At 39.6% G+C, this 18,179-nt stretch overlaps 2 protein-coding genes across 4 annotated transcripts in view; both read right to left on the bottom strand.

Annotated features, from left to right (window-relative positions):
- Nucleotides 1–15,251, bottom strand: part of RNF133 (ring finger protein 133) — a 45,187-nt gene extending 29,936 nt beyond the window's left edge. Inside the window, exon 1 of the mRNA XM_079786444.1 lies at nucleotides 15,197–15,251. The gene's annotated coding sequence lies outside the window, so the exon portion shown is untranslated. The remainder of the gene's footprint in view (nucleotides 1–15,196) is intronic.
- Nucleotides 1–18,179, bottom strand: part of CADPS2 (calcium dependent secretion activator 2) — a 484,731-nt gene that overhangs the window by 374,575 nt on the left and 91,977 nt on the right. For all 3 annotated transcript variants that reach the window (XR_013814316.1, XM_079786439.1, XM_079786438.1), the window contains exon 2: nucleotides 15,197–15,310. Coding sequence is in view for 2 of the 3 variants with exons in the window: in XM_079786439.1 (XP_079642565.1) it covers nucleotides 15,197–15,310 (114 nt within the window). In the remaining variant the exon portion in view is untranslated. The remainder of the gene's footprint in view (nucleotides 1–15,196; nucleotides 15,311–18,179) is intronic.

Below are 18,179 nucleotides of genomic sequence, written 5' to 3'. Positions count from 1 at the left end.
AGTTCCTTATGAGTACATGTCGGCACTGACCCCTCAGCTCTGGATGGTGGACAAATAGTGGTAATGCAGGTCCGACTCCCTCTGGTTTGGTCTCGGCCGGACCCAGGGGCATGGCTTCACCCGGATCCAGGGGCCCACTGCCTCACCCGGACCCGGGACCCAGCCTCACCCGGATCCAGGGGCACACGGCCTCGCCCAGACCCAGGATTCAGCTTCACCCGGACCCAGGGGCGCGTGGCCTCTCCCGGGCTCGGGACCCAGCCTCACCCGGATCCAGGGGCACATGGCCTCGCCCGGACCCGGGATCTAGCTTCCCCTGGATCCAGGGGCGCGTGGCCTCTCCCAGACCCAGGGGCGCGTGGCCTCTCCCAGACCCAGGGTCACGTGGTCTCACCCGGATCCAGGGGCCCATGGCCTCACCCGGGCCCGGGACCCAGCCTCACCCGAATCCAGGGGCACACGGCCTCACCCAGACCCGGGATCTAGCTTCACCCGAACCCAGGGGCACATGGCCTCACCCGGACCCAGGGTCGCGTGGCCTCCCCCAGATCCAGGGGCCCACAGCCTCACCCGGACCCGGGACCCAGCCTCACCCGGATCCAGGGGCACACGGCCTCGCCCAGACCCAGGATTCAGCTTCACCTGGACCCAGGGTATATTCTTATATATATATGAAAATTCTTTGACATGGAAAAATCACAGGAATTGGTAACGGGAGAAGGAAAAGAGGGAAGGGAGATGGAAAAGAGGGAAAGGAGGAAAAAGGGGAGGGAGAAGAGAGGAAGAGGTGGGGGAAGAGTGTGAGAGGAGGAGGCAGGAAGAAGAGAAGAGGGAGGAGCAGTGAGGCTACCTAGAGCAGTGGTCGCCAACCTTTGGGACCTCACGGACCACCAGTGGTCCATGGACCACCGGTTGGCGACCGCTGACCTAGAGGATATAATCGGTGAACACAGGCAGAGTTCTCTAGGTAAATAATGGTGACAAGAACCTTCTAAAGAGGACAAGGATAATGAAATGAAAGATGTGTACATAACACTCAGGTAACCCCAGATTTTTTTAGTTGCTTTCTTTTTCTATCACTAACGAGTCAGGTATGCATGAGGAAGTTTGGTTAAATAAGGCACTAAGATATGGATGTTTGTGTTACCTCCCAAAATTCATACGTTGAAATCCTAAGCCCCAGTGCGATGGTATCGGGGTGGGGCCTTTGGGAGGTACTGAAGTCATGAGGACAGAGCCCTCAAGAATGGGATTAGCCCTCTCATAAAAGAGAATCCACAGAGCTCCCTACTCCTGTCCCCACATAAAGACACAGTGAGAAGGTACCATCTGTGGAACAGGAAGTCAGTCACCAGACTGAATCTTCCAGAATCATAATCTTGAACTGTGAGAAATAAATTTCTGTTGTTTGTAAGTCATCCAGTCTATGGTGTTTTGTTATAGCAATCTGAATGGACTAAGACATAAAGGTAGAAGAGTTGGGGGGAGAAAAAAAAAACAACTGATCAAACAGGTCCACCCATAATCCGAGCATTCCGGCATCACACTCACAGGAAGGAGAAAACACTGTGGACAGAGAAGCTGAAGCACTGACCACCTCTCAGACAACCTGTGGATGGTTTGGTAGAAAGTGAATAGAAACAATGAAACGAATGCTTTCTCGGGCCCAGGGCTTTTGGCCAACAATCGAAGTCCATGGCGCACTCTATCTTGCTTTCTCCTCCACCCTTGCGGCATTTACAGTAATAATCACTTGCCACTTACTGTTTCCATAATAAAGCTTTCAGGGACTGCCACCTTATGCCAAAGTGCACACAATTTTGAAGTGCTAAGTAAAAGAAAGACCAAGGTGTAAATCCCTCCAAGAATCAGTCCCCCTTTGTATACTTGCTGATAACCAGGCAAGTCAGTGTTCTTCAAGTGTGGGAGGAGGCAACTGCATTCACCTCAGATGTCCTGGAGGGACCGTCTAACTAGGCAGAGAGTTCTGCAAAGAGGCCCAGAAATGGAGTGAGAAGGATGAGGGGGGAAAGGACGGAGGGAGAAGGGAGTGAGAGAGAAAGGGGGCCAGCTACACTGATCTCTGGAGCTCTACATGAGGGGAGCAAGCAGGAAGTCCCCAAACATAGCCCTTCCTCTCTACTCCCTGGCTTGTTCAAATCATCTGTCTCTGACTATCCTAAGAAGGAGGGCCAAGTTCATCAGTGAGTGTACCAGAACATGCACTGAAGCCAAGTTAAAAAACAAAGACTACCGAGCAGTGAGTGGGGGTGGGAAGGCTGGTCTCCATCATTCTTCCAAGCATGCATGGAACAGAGGTTAAGTCTACTTAATACCTTACCTGTTGAAGGCCCCTTTATAGCATTCTATAATCATCACTAATTTAAACCTGCCCAAGCTACATCATCAGATATGCATGTAATTTTGTAAGAAAAGTAGAAGATAAACTAGGATGGGAATTAAATTCCTCTATGTGATGTAATTTTTGGAACAAAACTCAGTAGTGAAGCTAAACTCTCAGCAGCATATAAAGGATTAAATATATTCTAAGGTGACTGAAAAAAAATAATCATACTTACTGCTTCATCATCATGATGTAGAGAGTGAAGGCCACATGGGAAAGAAAAATTCCTTTCTGCAACTATTTGTTGTAAGTTAAAAAATAAAAGCATGTACAAAGCATCTCAAATGGACAGAATTTGCTCAAAAAGGAGCAATCTTGCAATAGAAACTCACAATCACCAAAATAATGGTTCCTAACACTTTGCTTGAATTCAATACTGCATGATTCACCCCCCTCCCCCCAGCACTGGACTACTCCAAATCCACATAATCAGTGGACACTCAAATGTTGGCTGAGTAGAAATAAAACAAATATGAGTATCACATTTGCCGGTCAAGCCTAATGAGCCAGTCTAGAGTAAACTGTTTTAAAAACAATAAATGTATGTGGTAACAAAACCACAATAATCTCAATAAATTAAGTACCTGTTAGTTTTAATTTCTAAATGTGATGGAGTATATACCAAACATTTGGAAACAAAACTAAAAGCACATAAACCGGTATTACTGCTGTTAAAAATGTATAGTTACATAAACTTGATAGGGAATAAAGTTGAAGGTCTTATAAAAGTGTGATGATACCTTACAGGGGGATACAGCTGAGAAACCTTTAGACATCTTCTAGTACACCCTAAAAATGACCCACATCCTTGTCATGTTCCTATAAAAGTCAATCAGCTAGATTCGGAATGACAAATGTTCATAAGATCACTGCCACACAAAACCACCCACTATTGCTGCTTTGAATACTACTGCTTTATCCATAGGAAGCTGCCTTTATTATATCAAAAAGTCAGGTATCGGCAGTTTCCTGTGGTTCATCTGAAAAATTACTATGATTATTTTTAATTTATCTTAATTGTTGAAAGTATTACATATCCCCCTCTTTATTCCCCCTCCTCATTGGCCCCCTCCTCCTCATTATTGCCCCCTCCCCAGGCCTTCACCACACTTATGCATGGGTTATGCATAAGTGCATACAAGTTCCCTGGTTATGAAAAATTATCAATTAAAATGCAATATGTGCTGGACCCTGTGGTAAATCAATGTGCATAATCTTATTTCATTTTCACAGCTTCATAAGAAATCCACATATCATTTCTATGTACATAATATTTCCATTTTGAGATAGGCGTCAACATGTTCAAGTCCTCTGGGTTTGCTCAACACAAAAGAGAGAGCTTTCAAAGAGTGGCATGGTCTCAAGCATCCCCTACTCCAAGATGGTAAAGTGAGCCAGGGTGACTTTTATAATCAACTGTTTATACATCTGTCTCTCCCCCAACAGACTTGATAGGGGTACAAGGGTAAACTAAAAATATGATTTTTAAAAATTTCTCTTCATTTCCCGCCCTTTTACTAACAGAATGTGTAATTGATTAATCAATTGTATACACTGAACCTGTGTTCTGGCTGAGATTTTGTTACAGTTTTCAGTTGACCGGGCAAGAACAACAAGACTTTCAACCCAGCCTTGAACTTACAGGCCTGGCCACCAAGAACGGGGGTGCTGATTGATTCGGTCTCAGACACACAGGGATGACACACACTCCATCACCGCTTGAGTGATTTCAGAATGCTGGCCATCCTGTTCCAGGGACCAGTAATAAAGACCCAAGACCCCACAGGAATGCAAATTCCAGGACTGTAAATCACCAGCAGCCCTCTTGTACTCTCTGCCATTCCCTTTCCCCAATTCCCCTAGATAAGCTTTCTCCTTACAAGCTTAAGGGAAAGGTGGATATTAAGGTTTTTACTGGTCACCTTCCCACATTTCTGCAATATGATATTATTAAACGCACACTTGTAACCCAATCCCTATCTCTGCTTTTTGGCTGGGGAGTGGCAGACAGCAGGGGCCCAGGATTCTGTTGACCTCTGGTTACAAACTGTAGACTCTTGAGGTCAGAGACATTGCCTATTTATCTTTATAGTTCCAGGGCACTGGGCAGTACCTGATCAGCACTTAAATGAATGTTTAATTAGATGAGCTGTTTAACTAAAACAAAACAAAACCAAAAAAAATGGTTACTTAATTTAGAGTCTAGATATGCTCAGTACTGTATAAGCCATGGTTTCCTGCTCTAAAAAAAACTTATTAGAAAGCTATACATGTGACAACATGAATTAAGTGTTCAATTCTGAAAAAAAAATAAGGCAGATACTTTTAGGAAAGCAACACTTCAGGCAATAATAATAGCACCTCACACTTAGCACTGTGCTTAGTGATTTAAACTGGTTTAATCATTAATGATCTTGGGAGGGAGGTACATTATATCTCTGTTTTACAGATGAAGAAAATGAAGTACAGCAGAGTTAAGTAAATTCCTGGAATCACATAGGTAATGTATATTAGAGCTTGAGTTTCAACCCAGATAGAAATAAAACAGTTGCTTCTGCCTGTTTTTCTTTCCTGTGTTTAAGCTCTATTTCCTCTGTGACGAAGCCTTCACAAGTCCTTTAAGTCAGATTTCTAGCCATTTTTGTAGCATGAACCTTTTGGCAGTCTGGTGAAGTCTATGGATCCCTCCAAAGTATAATGCTTTTAAATGCATACAATTAAGTTCATAGCATCTCGGAAGGAAAGCAGTTTTACTGAAATATAGTTATAAAGATATTTTTTAAAACAAATTTGTGCTATAGCAATTTATGTGCATCTTTAATAAGTCATCAACAAGATATAATGAGAGATTTAAGTGTACTATAGCTTCAGTGTAGTTTATGAACATAAACAAAATTTCAAGATAGCTGCAATAAAATACATAATATAAAAATATATGTACTTCAATTGGTGATAAAGCCATGGATGCTGTTAGTAGTATCAGGGTTTGTTGTCTACATTCATCATGAAGTAAAATGCTAAATTTCAGTTAGAGAAAATAAAGGTGCAATGTTTTCCCATCTGAGTTCACCGATTCCCAAATTTTATCCAGATGAATTATTTCAACTGTAAATTACAACTAATCAGTTTCTCTCTGAAGCTATTGAATTTTCCCTCAAAGGACTCATCATGGTCCTCCCTCACATCTTGACTAGGAATGTTGGGAATGTGCCTTAATAGAATATCCAGCACTTCAGAGCAAGGCAGAACTCATGCTCCTGGGAGGTCACTTGCAATAGCATCTAACATAAAGTAGATGGTCAAAGGTTTATGGGGTAAATGCATGCAAATTTGATATTATCCCCTTGGCTAAAAATATTAGGCACTTCCTAGAAGCTTGAATTTTGTTTTTCACATTGCTATCCTTCAAGGCAGCAAAGCTTGCCTCACCAGCTCAACCATGTTTAGATAAAACTTCCACCACAAACTTGGATCTGTGTGGAAAAGGATGCTCCACCCAATGATCTTAAAACAACAAGGTTAACCATGCTAGAGGTAACTTCAGTGACAAAAACAGGTCATTTTTTTTTAAACTGCCAAGCATTAATTAGTAGGGGCTATGTCTTTAGTGTGTTTTATGGGGTACTAAATGAAAACAAGACCTTTCAATACGCATTGTTGAGATGATTACTATAAAGGTAATTAAATTATATAAGCTAAAACAAAAATGAACTGAGAAAAAGATGATCAATGACTACCTTAGCAGGTCATAGTCTTGCATACTCTACCTATGTAGGGCTTTCAGCTTTCCAAGAGCTTATTCTGTCCATTTTTTATGATTATGAGAGAGAAAAGCTGTAAATATACCAGGGTGAGACAAGCACCCTTTGGGGCTGTGTTAATAAGGGTACATATGATTCCTCAAAAGATTTCACCCCTGAAACCAAAGAAAAGATAAAGTCTTTAAAAATAGAAGTGTAATGATAAAATGTCTATTGAGTAAATCTGACAGAAGCAAAAGAAATGCATTTAACTGACTTGAGTGTGACATTTAAACACACACAAAGCGCCCTGGCCTATGTGGCTCAGTGGCTAGAGGGCTGGCCTGTGCACCTACAGTCACAGGTTGGGTTTGATTCTCAGTCAAAGGCACAAAGCTGGGTTGCAGGTTCGATCCCTGGCCCTGGTCAGGGCACGTGTGGGAGGCAACCAATCGATTTGTCTCTCTCTCTCACTCTCTTCCCTCCTTCCCTTCTAGTATCTATAATAATAATAAATAAATAAATCATAGGAAAAATATCCTCTGGAGGATTAACAACAAAAATTATAAACACACACAAAGCTTCATTACTCTTCCAGGCTTATAAAGGGAGCCAGGGGAATGGAATTATTTACACCTGGAAACTTTTAGAAGTTGAACAGTGATCAAGGTAATAAAGGAAAATTTTAACTCTAAAATTAAGGAGGACTTTCTGAAACAAAAAAACAATCCACATAAGAGGTCGTTTGCCTAATGAGGCAAAGAACTAACTAAACTTGTTCAAATAAATGTTCCTTAACCTTAAGGTAACAAGATAATTAATTTGAAGTAAAATAAATGAAACTAAGCAACTTTCTCAAGAAAGACACTTAAAGTTAAAGAGCATGTCCTGTATTAATGAAGGAGTAGTCTCACTAAATGTAATCTGTGAACAAATGGGCTTACACAGCAGTGCTTCTGCTCAGAGATCCTTTAAGCACCAACTTGGCATTCTCCCTCACAGAGAATGTGGCTTTGCTGACTCTGATTTTAGTAAAAGCACTAAGTTTCCAATCGATAGCCTCATGGCTATCAACTCCTAGATATGTCTAAACTCCTCTTGAATTGTGGCATCAGGCCAAAGTATACAAAGACTGGGGCATAGCACAAAACAAGCTTCTCAGATCTGGCCAGGGTCACCTTCGCAAGGGAACCCTAAATTCAGCACTCCCTCACGACTGGGTTTAGAGAATTCGAGAATGCTACAGAGGTAAGCCACGAGAGGTAAGCCACGTGTGCTTCTGCTCTTTGTGCCTTGAGTTAAAATTCCAGATCACTGGTCAAACAGGAAACCTACACTGGGTCTACTCACCCCAGCCCACTGGGTAGACACAATATCCTTTTACAAGAATGTAGATGTAGGAGAAAAGAGAATTTTACGAGGTAACAGAGGTCTAGCCCTGCCTTCTGCCACAAATTTGCCATGGGGGCTTGAAAAAGTCAGTTTCTTCTAAAAGTACATCAAGAAAGAGGAGGAAAATACTCAAACAGGATGATTTCTTCACCTATCTTCAAGCAATAAAATTCTACCATCGGTGGATTATCCAGTCTTCATCACAAAGTGGATGTCATCAAGAATGTAGGCAACTCTGCAAAACACACTGACAGGCAGCACAAAGCAAACGACCCTAAATAGAAACAGTAATCCCAGACATGAAAACACATTTTCCAGATTCATACAGAATACCAAATTTAAAATGCCAGCCTTAGACTTTAAGAAATGTGATGTCAAACAAAACAGCTAATATCAAAAATGAATAAATACAATGTGATCTGCAGAGCTCAATGCAAATTTAAAACCTCACTTCTCATTACCGGTTACTGGATTTTGTCTATGAATGTGTTGACCTTTTTTTTTAAAACTTTCCTGCCACAGGCTGCCAATCTTGGTTTACTTAGTGATCATCAATTCACTATGAAAAAACAGACCTTTTTCATGACATTATTTCAAAGTTTAGAAAAGATTTTGACTGGTCAAACATTCCTTGGAGTATGAAAAGCAAATCTTTCGATTCCAAAGTAAAATGATAAAGAAATTCTCATTGGAATATTTAAGTACAGATCTGCCCAGCCCCTTGTTGTACACACAAGACTAAGTAACACACAGTTTGTGCGTCTCAATTCTAAGAAGGTAAGGCCATTACATAAAACAAGACAAAACAAATGCCTTAAAAGGGCTCTCAGTTTTCGCAAGCCAATCATTAAACAAATGCACTTAACTTGTAAATCAATTTTAAGAGTCTGATAATGTTAGACGAAGAAAGTAGGAAGTAGAAAAGGAATGATTCCAAGCTGATTGCTGGTGGTGAGAAGCTGCCGCAGGTATTCCTGAGAGAGAAGCTGACTGCTGAAATCAAGTTCCTGGGCATTCTGGACTAGGAAGTAAGATACATAGAGTCCTTTGTGTTTCTTTCTTTTTTTCATGAATGTGTACAAAAATTCAAAAACCATGGCCTGGAGATTTCTCCTGGAACTAGCGTATCAAGCCATGCTCCTTTTTGTGTTCTTTACATTTGGAAATATAAGAGCATGCAAGTGAAGGAAAAGGAGAAACAGAAACAAATTAACTGAGATGTGGGCAATGAGAGGAAGCATCAGAGATCACCTTCCCCGTGCAATGGAGTGGGAAACAGGTGCACAGCAATGAAATGAGTTACACCAACGTTCCATTCGCAGAGCTACTAATACAAGACAGGTGGCAGCTGGAATGAGGAGGGGGAGGAAGAACATACATCATTGGTGATGCAAACTGCTATCACCAATGATGTATGAATAAGAAAACACAATCCAAAAACAATGATAAAATTAGAAATTGTATGCATATATGCATAACCCACGGACACAGACAACATGGTGGCGAAGGCCATGTGTGCAGGCCGGCGCACAGGGGCGAGATAGAAGAGATCAACGGGGAAAACGGAGACATATGTAATACTTTGGACAATAAAGATTTTTAAAAACAATAATAAAATGGGGTGCAGTCTCCACTTGAAATGTAAACTTTTTTCAACACCTTGGTAATTTTTAAAATATTAAATACCTCCATTACTCTCTTCCAGTGTTGGGAACCATAAGAGAAGAAGGACAAATGGCACTAATAAAAAAAAACAAAAAAACTACACACCCTTTCTGAAAGTTGTGAACAAAGCCAACCACCAAAAAGTAAAAGAAAAGCTCCAGTATCCATTTTCTTTTTGCACAATAACTGCATTGGAATGTTTCTGTTATGCTGAAAACAGCTAGCACACAATTTTATATACTGTCTTTTCCACATATCTGTTATAAATCATAGTCATTGGTTATATTTGGGTGAAGTCCACTTGAATTTTGTGAAAGAGAAGCAGATAACAGATGAGGAGAACAAGTTGGAAAATAATATGTTGCAATAAACCTATGTTTACCCAACCACAGAATCAGCTGAAGTTTCCTAAATTGAAAAATAAAAACAAGCAAAAAGACATGGCCAGAAAGAAAAAGCAAGTAGAATGAGTATTCATTTTATGTCTTCCTCCAGACAATGAGTCACTAGCAGAGGGGGAAAGAACTTGAAAAAAGTAAAAAAAAAAAAAGATGAAGGTAAAGCAGAATCTAATGACAATTAGCAACCATAAAATTATCAAGATTATAACTGCTAACTTTTATTAATCAGCCATGTATGCTACCTGTCATTTCTTTCTTCTTTTCTTGTTCTGGTCCTTCTCTATAATTTTGTCTGCCTAGTTAGATAATCCAGATGCTTGGATCCATTTTATTTCCAAATTATTCTAACTTTATGAGGAATAGGACTGATGAAATTTTAAGAGCAGATTTTTTATTTCTGATTCTTACTTTATAAGCCAGTATTTAAACCAAACAAGACATCCAATAAAAATAACACAACAGAAATTATATAGTCATATAAAATCATTAATCTTCACAGTATATGCTTCCTCATAACATATTGAATAGTACTCACAGTAAATATGTATTAACCAATAGATAGATGCATACAAAGACACACATCCAATTGGGCACCACATATAAACAACCTCAGAAAAATCCAATCCTATAAGGATCTAGTTGAGAAAAACTATTTAACTTTTAATATAAAAGATATCTTGGTCAAATAAAGTGGAGAAAAAGAAATACCTTGAGCCACATACTAAGATCCCAGGTATTAAAGAGAAGTAAAATAGGCCAAATATCTGAAGGTACAACCAATGTAAGAACAGACAGATAATTCTTTTAATTTACTGTAGAAAATATAAATCTACAACCAAGATGAAAAAAGCTATTCAAAAAATCATTAAAGAAATAGAATTTATAAAGCTAAAAAAATTAATAGCCAACATAGACTTTGGTGAAACTAGTATCCCCAGAGTATGAAGATGTATTTTCAATTAAAGTGATAATATATATTTATTAGGTTTTTTTCATATATATATATATATATATATATATATATATATATATATATATATATTCTTGGTTAGAAATGGCCATCACAACTAAAGGCAACTAAGCCTAAGAAATGAGAAAATTATCACTGATAGGTTAATAGTTGAAAATAGCTGTATATGATGAACAATATGTAACAACCTAAAAAAAAAAAAAAAAACCCCTCAAAAAGTCAAAGAAGACAAAAAAGATCACAAACTCACAGAATACAAGTTTAGAAAGAACATAATAGCCCACCATGCTTTGCAGTATCTGCCATCTTCAAGGAAATACAAAATCATGAAACTAAGAAGAGTTGCAAGCAAAATAAATTCCATAGCAAAACTGAAATATTTCAGAAACATAATTATGGGAAAATAAGAGTAAAAAACAAAAGATATAGTTTCTACATAGAGCAGTAAATGATGAAATACTCGTTCACTTAGCACGTGTTTGTTGAAGGCATGTGAGTGCTACATACTGTGATACAATGGAAACCAGGACAGAAGTGGCTCTCCTTCACGGAACATATATTCCAGAAGTTGTGAGATCTAAGTCAACACCTTTCTCAATCATAGTGTGAATCAAATCACCCAGGTTAGCAAGTTCAAAATTCAGATGCTCCATTGCCAGGAATTCTGATTTCATAGATCTTAGATGGAATCACAGAATCTGTTGTTAAGCCTTAGTGTATGAGTTCTTTGCTCTACTATTAAATATCTATGCAGCTTTGAGCACAAATCACTTCACCTCTAAGATGGAAATAATTCTACCAGTTTAAAAGGTTTATTCTAAAGAATAAAAATACTTTTTGACGTGCTTCACATAGCACCTAGCACAGTTGTATTCAAAATGGCAACTGTGAAGTAACTGTGGCAGAAAGAGTCCAAAACTCTGGGTTCACATTTAATTCAGCTGCTTACCAAATATATTAGCACTGGCCAAGTTATTTAACCTCTGAGTTTTAGTTTCTATTTGTGTAATATGTGGGTAGTAATATATGCACTCTATCAAAAAGAGATATTGGAAGAAAAAAATTAGGTCTTTTTGGTAAACTATAAAAATACTACCTAAAGGCAATTAATAGTTGAGACTACTAGCATTGTTAGTCATTGCAAGGTATACAAAAATATCATTAAAGAGAGAGAGAAAATTGTCCTGGCCAGTGTTGCTAAGTGGTCTGCACACCAAAGGGTCGAGGGTTTGATTCCCAGGCAACTAATTGATGTGCCTTTCTCACATCATGTCTCTCTCTCTCTCTCTCTCTCTCTCTCTCTCTCTCTCTCTCTCTCTCTCTCTCTCTCTGCTTCCCCCTTCCCTCCCTCACTCCCTCCCTCCCTCCCTCTCTCTCCCTCCCTCCTCTCCCTCAACCCCTCCCCCTTCCACTCTCTCTAAAAATCAATGGAAAAAAATCCTTGAGTGAGGATTAATGACAACAAAAAAGAAGAGGGGAAAAAATTGAAAAGCATCTTTTTTTTTTAACCAACTTTTCCCAAAAAAAGCAACTTTTGTGGGGAAAAACTCTTGAAAAGCAACTTTTTAACCACCAATATGTACTCATTCGAGACTTTAATGAGTACCAACTATATGCCACCTTGGAAATAACTCCCCAGATGTTAATCAGAAATGTAGTCTCCATAAACCCATTACTAAGATCAAAAGTCTTAGCAGTTTGAGGGTTGCACTAAGACAAGTTGGATATGGTTTCCCAAGTAAATATTGGCTGGAAATATCACCATAGAATAGAAAACCCTTGGTGGCCTCTTCAATACTTACATTTCTCTTTGTAACAATCCTAGCAAGCAATCATCTAATTCCATTGCTTGGCAATCTACCGGTTGTAAGAACATCATCTGGGGAGCATGGAGGGACCTGGAGAGTATTATACTAAGCAAAATAAGCCAGCCAAAGAAAGACAAGTATCCCATGATCTCACTCAGATGTGGAATCTAATGAATAAAATAAACTGATGAACAAAATAGATCTAGAAACATGGAAGCATGCAATAGACTAACGATTCTCAGAGGGAAGAGGGGAGAGTGAGGTAGAGGGGCCAATGAGAGCGGGAGAGGGGACATCTGTAATACTTTCAACAATAAAGACAAATTTTTAAAAATAAGTAATAAATAAAATTATAGATTCATAAATTTGGACTCAGTAAGTCTAGCTGAGCTCTGGGACGTGTATGTGCAGCGTGCCTCCCAAGAGCCCATGAAGCACAGCCAAGAACCGGCCACCAGTCAGGCTGCACTCACCAGTCCATTCTGCATGTGGCCAATGCAACCAAATTCCGAAGGTATTAGCTTGAAATCTTCGCCACTTCACTTACCATCTTGGTCCTAATGTTGCTCTTGGAACCGCATACAACACAAGCCTAAACCTTCTCTGGGCTAAATATCTCCAGTTCCTTCAAGTAATCTACAAATAATACATTTTAAACCTGACAACGCTAAATTGTCCACATCTTTTTATTTATATACTAGAGGCCCGGTGCATGAAATTCATGCCTGGGGGGCGGGGGGTGCTCAGCCTGGCCTGCACCCTCTCCAATCTGGGACCCCTCGGGGGATGTCCGACTGACAGTTTAGGCCCACTTGGACATCCCTCTCACAATCCGGGACTGCTGGCTCCTAACCATTCACCTGCCTGCTGGCCTGATCGCCCCTAACCCCTCTGTGTGCCGGCCTGATCGCCCCTAACTGCCCTCCCCTGCCGGCCTGGTCACTCCTAACTGCCTCTGCCCCCGACACCGTGGCTTTGTCCAGAAGGAGTATAGGACGATCAGAAGATGTCCAGTCTATCCGGTCTAATTAGCATATTACCTTTTTATTAGTATAGATCATGCCCAGAAGAGAACACAATCCTCATGTAGAATACAATGGGACACTCTCCCCTCCTCAGAATTACAATATTTAGATTAACATAGCTTAAGTGTGCCTTTTACTCAACTGTGGCTCTATCACATTATGATTACTTCTTTTAAATACACTTATTTTGGAAAAATTTTAGATTCACATGAAAGTTGCAAATATAGTACGGAGAGTGCCCACATCCGCCTCACCTAGTTGCAATTTTCCTAATGTTAACATGTACAGTGTGCCACAGCACTTTACCAAAACCAAACATGAGCTCAGTGCTTTCTTTTAATTACATCTTTTTACACAAATTACTCTTCTGAGCCACATTTCCTTCATCCTGAACACAGACTTTTTCACTTTTATTTTATTACAGGATGCAAATAAAGACCCTTACATTTTATCCTTTAAGATTCAGCACAGTATTTTATCTTGCTAGTCTTTGACTCAAAGACTCAGGCGTTGAGTCTTGCAAGATGAAATGGAACATCCTATACTTAAGATTCTGAAGTCCTATATTTGTTGATATTCTGAGTCAAGGTTCACTTTAGACAACAACAACTATCACCATGAAATTCATGTCGTACATGCATATGGTAAGCAAGATGTCTATACTTCCATCCAATTCAATAGGCCAATTCTTAGGGTAATTAAATAACATCTGATGCATATTATCAATGATTTACAAATTCAACCCATTTTCTGTACATCCAGTTACTGTGTTTTTCATGCAAACATATTATTTCCCATCTCAGGAAAGTTCAGACACATTGTGTCTCCACATTTTTTACTTTGTACTAATCTAAATATATGTTTGCATGTTTTGCTTCTTCCGCTGAAAGGTTTAGAGTAGCTGCACAATGCAAGGAAGCCATTCATCAAATAATCTGAAATGCTTAGGAAAAGAGGGAACGCTCTAAGTTTAACATCCACTGGCAACTCACTGAACAGCTCATAGGAAAACTGGTGCTCATAGGAAATCCACAGAGAATTCCTAATGAGTCAGTCACAAAATAAAATCAGAAGAAACAGCAACGTGGCATTTGTAGTATTATTCCTTCAGGAAGAAACGACATCCAATTTATCCTCTTGAAATTAGTTACTGGTCTTAATTATTATAAAGCTTAGGGAACATAATGACACAAGACAGCAATTTACTATTGAAATCCCAATTAAAAAGGATAATTTAGACATGTGGACCCAAAGATAGCTATATTCAGCTATATCAATCATGGCCAAAAAATTTTTCTAAACCGTTTACTTCTCCTCAAAGATGTGAATAATTTTTAATTCTGTTTATCTCTCAAAACCAGGCTGTGGAATCAGAGTTCTTAAATTACAAAATAGAGTTGACAATGATTTCAGAAAAGTTGCAAACTCATTCCTTTTTTATTATTATTATTCCAGTGAGTTTCTTAAAGTGGGAAATCCATTTTTAAAAATCTTTACTAAAGCATCAGGCCCTGGCCAGTGTGTCTCATTCGGTAGGAGCGCCGTCCTGTACCTTGAAAGGTCAAGAGGCGTTCGATTCTGGTGAGGGCACATTCCTAGGTTGCAGGTTCGATCCCCGGTTCGGGTACATGCAGGAGACAACCGATCAGTTTCACTCTCACAATGATGTTTTTCTTTCTCCCCCTCTCCCTTCCTCTCTCTAAAATCAACGACATTTAAAAATCAAATAAGTGCAAAATAAATAATAATAAAATATTAGAATGTCAAGAACCAAGACCTCTTCCCACTTACCTCATAGTAACTCCGGACAGCATTGAAAAATGCTTCATCAGCTACAATCTGGGTTTCCCCGTTGAGGAAGGCCTGGAATCGTTCTTTCAGTAACTGCAATTGTTGCTTATTAAGCTATTAAAAAAAGAGAAAGAAGTAACTGAAAAATTTGCCAATCCATGAAATGTAATTCTAAAATGTTATATTTGTTACATGTTCATTAGATTTGACACCTAGAATTAAATTTATGGTAAAAAAAAATTAAAGAGTCCTACTAATTATACTTATGACTCAATTGTAAGACATTTTCAATTTACTTGTCCATATACTCTGGAATCCTGACATTGCACTGAAATCCAAACTTCTACCCCAGATGGAGTTCCTATGATTACTACCCTGGTCTCTTTGCAGAGACAGGAAAAAAAACAAACTAAAATTTGGGTGAGAAATTAACTTGTGCAAAATTATCAGATATCTTGAGCAGAGAAGGCAGAAAACAAGCAGTCTTGGAGGTGAGTGGATAACCCTGGGCCTTGGACAAGAGATAACAGGAAGACTGCAAGGTCAGGGATTCTGAGAAATAATCCTCTGGAAAGGACATCTATTGGATGCCAAAAGTTTTGATTCCATGAATAAATGTGTGGATTCAATGACTGAGGTCAATAAAGTAATGATCAAGAGGAGACAATCCAGAAGAGAACAGTGATGCAACGGGTGGACAGTGAGTGCATCTTTAAGCACTTTGGTGTGTGGATGGCAAAAAAGGCCACATGCTAACCTGACTAGCTCAGGGGAGGCCTGCATGGCGGTTCTGCAAACTCAAAGACCTAAAGTCACCACAAAGGATGGTCTGAGATTAAAACTTTAACTAAAGCAGTTATGGTGAGTAGTCATGTCCTAGACCAGTATCTTCCCTGATAAAGGTCAGTCTTTACCTTAACCAAGCCTATTGTCTCTTTGCATCTAAAATAACATCCTTGTGAAATGTCAGGGTAACTTGTAACTTCCCTTTTATGGGACCTCTCAGGGCACAACCAAATGTGTCTGGGCGCCAGGACACAGACCATGAATTTCTTCATTGTTATTGTTATCCTGTTAATCGTGGACTGTTAACTATCCTGCACCCCCACCTAAGTAAAAGAAGTCTGTGTCTATCATTTTACTTTTTTATCCAATCCCAGAGGTTTCCCCGCTTTGCTTTCTCCCGCCTCCCTAATCTATCACCAATGGAGTTCATGGAACCCCCTATGTCTCCTCTTTGATCATAATGTATAAAACAAGGTGAAGAACTGCCATTCTCCGGAGCATTATCCCAATCCACTGAGATTCTGCTTCCTGGTCCTGGCACTTGCCAACAGTTGGGCTCAAATATACTCACAAAAACTCTTTGAAAGTTTGGATGTTTTTACGTTAACAGGTGGAAGAGCTGTGAACTAGGGAGAGGAGTGCAAGTTCGCAACCCGATTTCCTCGCTTTGGGAATGGCGGCTGTAATTGTTACCGAGGGTAGGTTAGATGTGAACTACGACATACCACCGGTATCCTCTAGTCATCAACTACAAGCAAAATAAGCTACTTCATTTGTAGGGCCCAGAACAAAGTGAGAATGAGGAGCCCCTTGTTAAAACACTAAGAATTTCAGGTCAGCAACAACAGGGCATTAAACAAAGCCAGGGATTCTTCTGAGCACAGAGCCCAGAGCAGCTGCACAGGCTCATCCAAGGCCCCGAAGCCAGCCCTGACTACAGGGACATAAACTTCACTGGAGGGAGGGCATATTAGCTCAGGCAGAAGCATTTTCTTAAAATTGCTAACTGGAGAAAGAACAACACAGTCTTTCGGATAAAACCAATCCCAAGACATAGTATAGGAATAGGACAGGAGTAATCTTCCCATTTCGCTCAATCCTCACCAGACTATTAAAGAACTCAGTCCAGTTCTGGATTCTACAGAGAGATGTGAAACATCTGAAACTATACTGAGGATCAAATGATTAAAAGATTAGAAAGTCTAATCAAACTGGTATGACTTGGCTTCAAAAAGAAGGCTGATGTGAACTAAGTTTAAATCATTTCAAAAGGCTTATTAAAATGCCATTCAATATGAGACAAACCCTTTCTAAGATAGATTTTATTTAGGAGCCTAACAAACAGGACAGTTTGTAGAGACACTGTTGCTGGTAGTAACAGACTGATAAAGAAGTGTCCTATTATACCCCAATGTGAAAACCCTCTTGCCCTGAGCAGTGGAGAGAAGACCATTCCATTTCTTTACTAAGGTTACAGCCTTCATTTTAGGGAAAGCTAAGCCAAGCTGAAATGCAGAAATATCACCATTAGACTCCATTCTCCATTTCTACACTATGGGGAGAATAAAAGCAGGGACCTTGTGTGTGTGTGTGTGTGTGTGTGTGTGTATGTGTGTGTGTGTACTAGCAAAGAAAATTAAGTCCATGACTTGTGCTCTCTAAGCATGGTTCACAAAAGGGACCAGATGGAAACAGGACAGCATTTGCTGAGAGTGAGACAGCTGAGAGCACATTAGTTGCCAAGCCCTGAGAACTGCCAAGAAGAGCTTCAACTTGCAAACAAATCAAGTGTCCAGGCAAAATAATGGAAATGGAAATGTACGCGGGAATAACAATGAACTGGAGGGGACCTTAACTATCTTTTTTCCCAACCCCCTCATTTCATAAATAAGTGGCATTTAAAACCCAGTAGATGCCTTCATTCAATTTTCTCTCATCAGACATCATGTTCTTTAAAAATTCCTTTAAATCTTTGCAATTTCTAGTTTACCAGTGTGTAACTAGCCATTGTATCTATGAGCTACTTTTTGGTGATTATGGCATGGAAATTTCATGGGTACAAACCAAGGAAAGGATATTTGAGTCAACCAGCTTTTTGGAAAGTCCAATGTTGACACATTCAAAAACATGCCAGAGGCACCTGGATAAATATCAGGCTTCAACTTTTCAATTAATAAAAATTACTGCAGTTACATTT

This window comes from Cnephaeus nilssonii, assembly GCF_951640355.1.
Source record: "Cnephaeus nilssonii genome assembly, chromosome: 12".
NCBI classification, from domain to species: Eukaryota; Metazoa; Chordata; class Mammalia; order Chiroptera; family Vespertilionidae; genus Cnephaeus; species Cnephaeus nilssonii.
The sequence above is the reverse complement of the archived record's forward strand: the minus strand, read 5'-3'. Positions and strand labels throughout refer to the sequence as shown.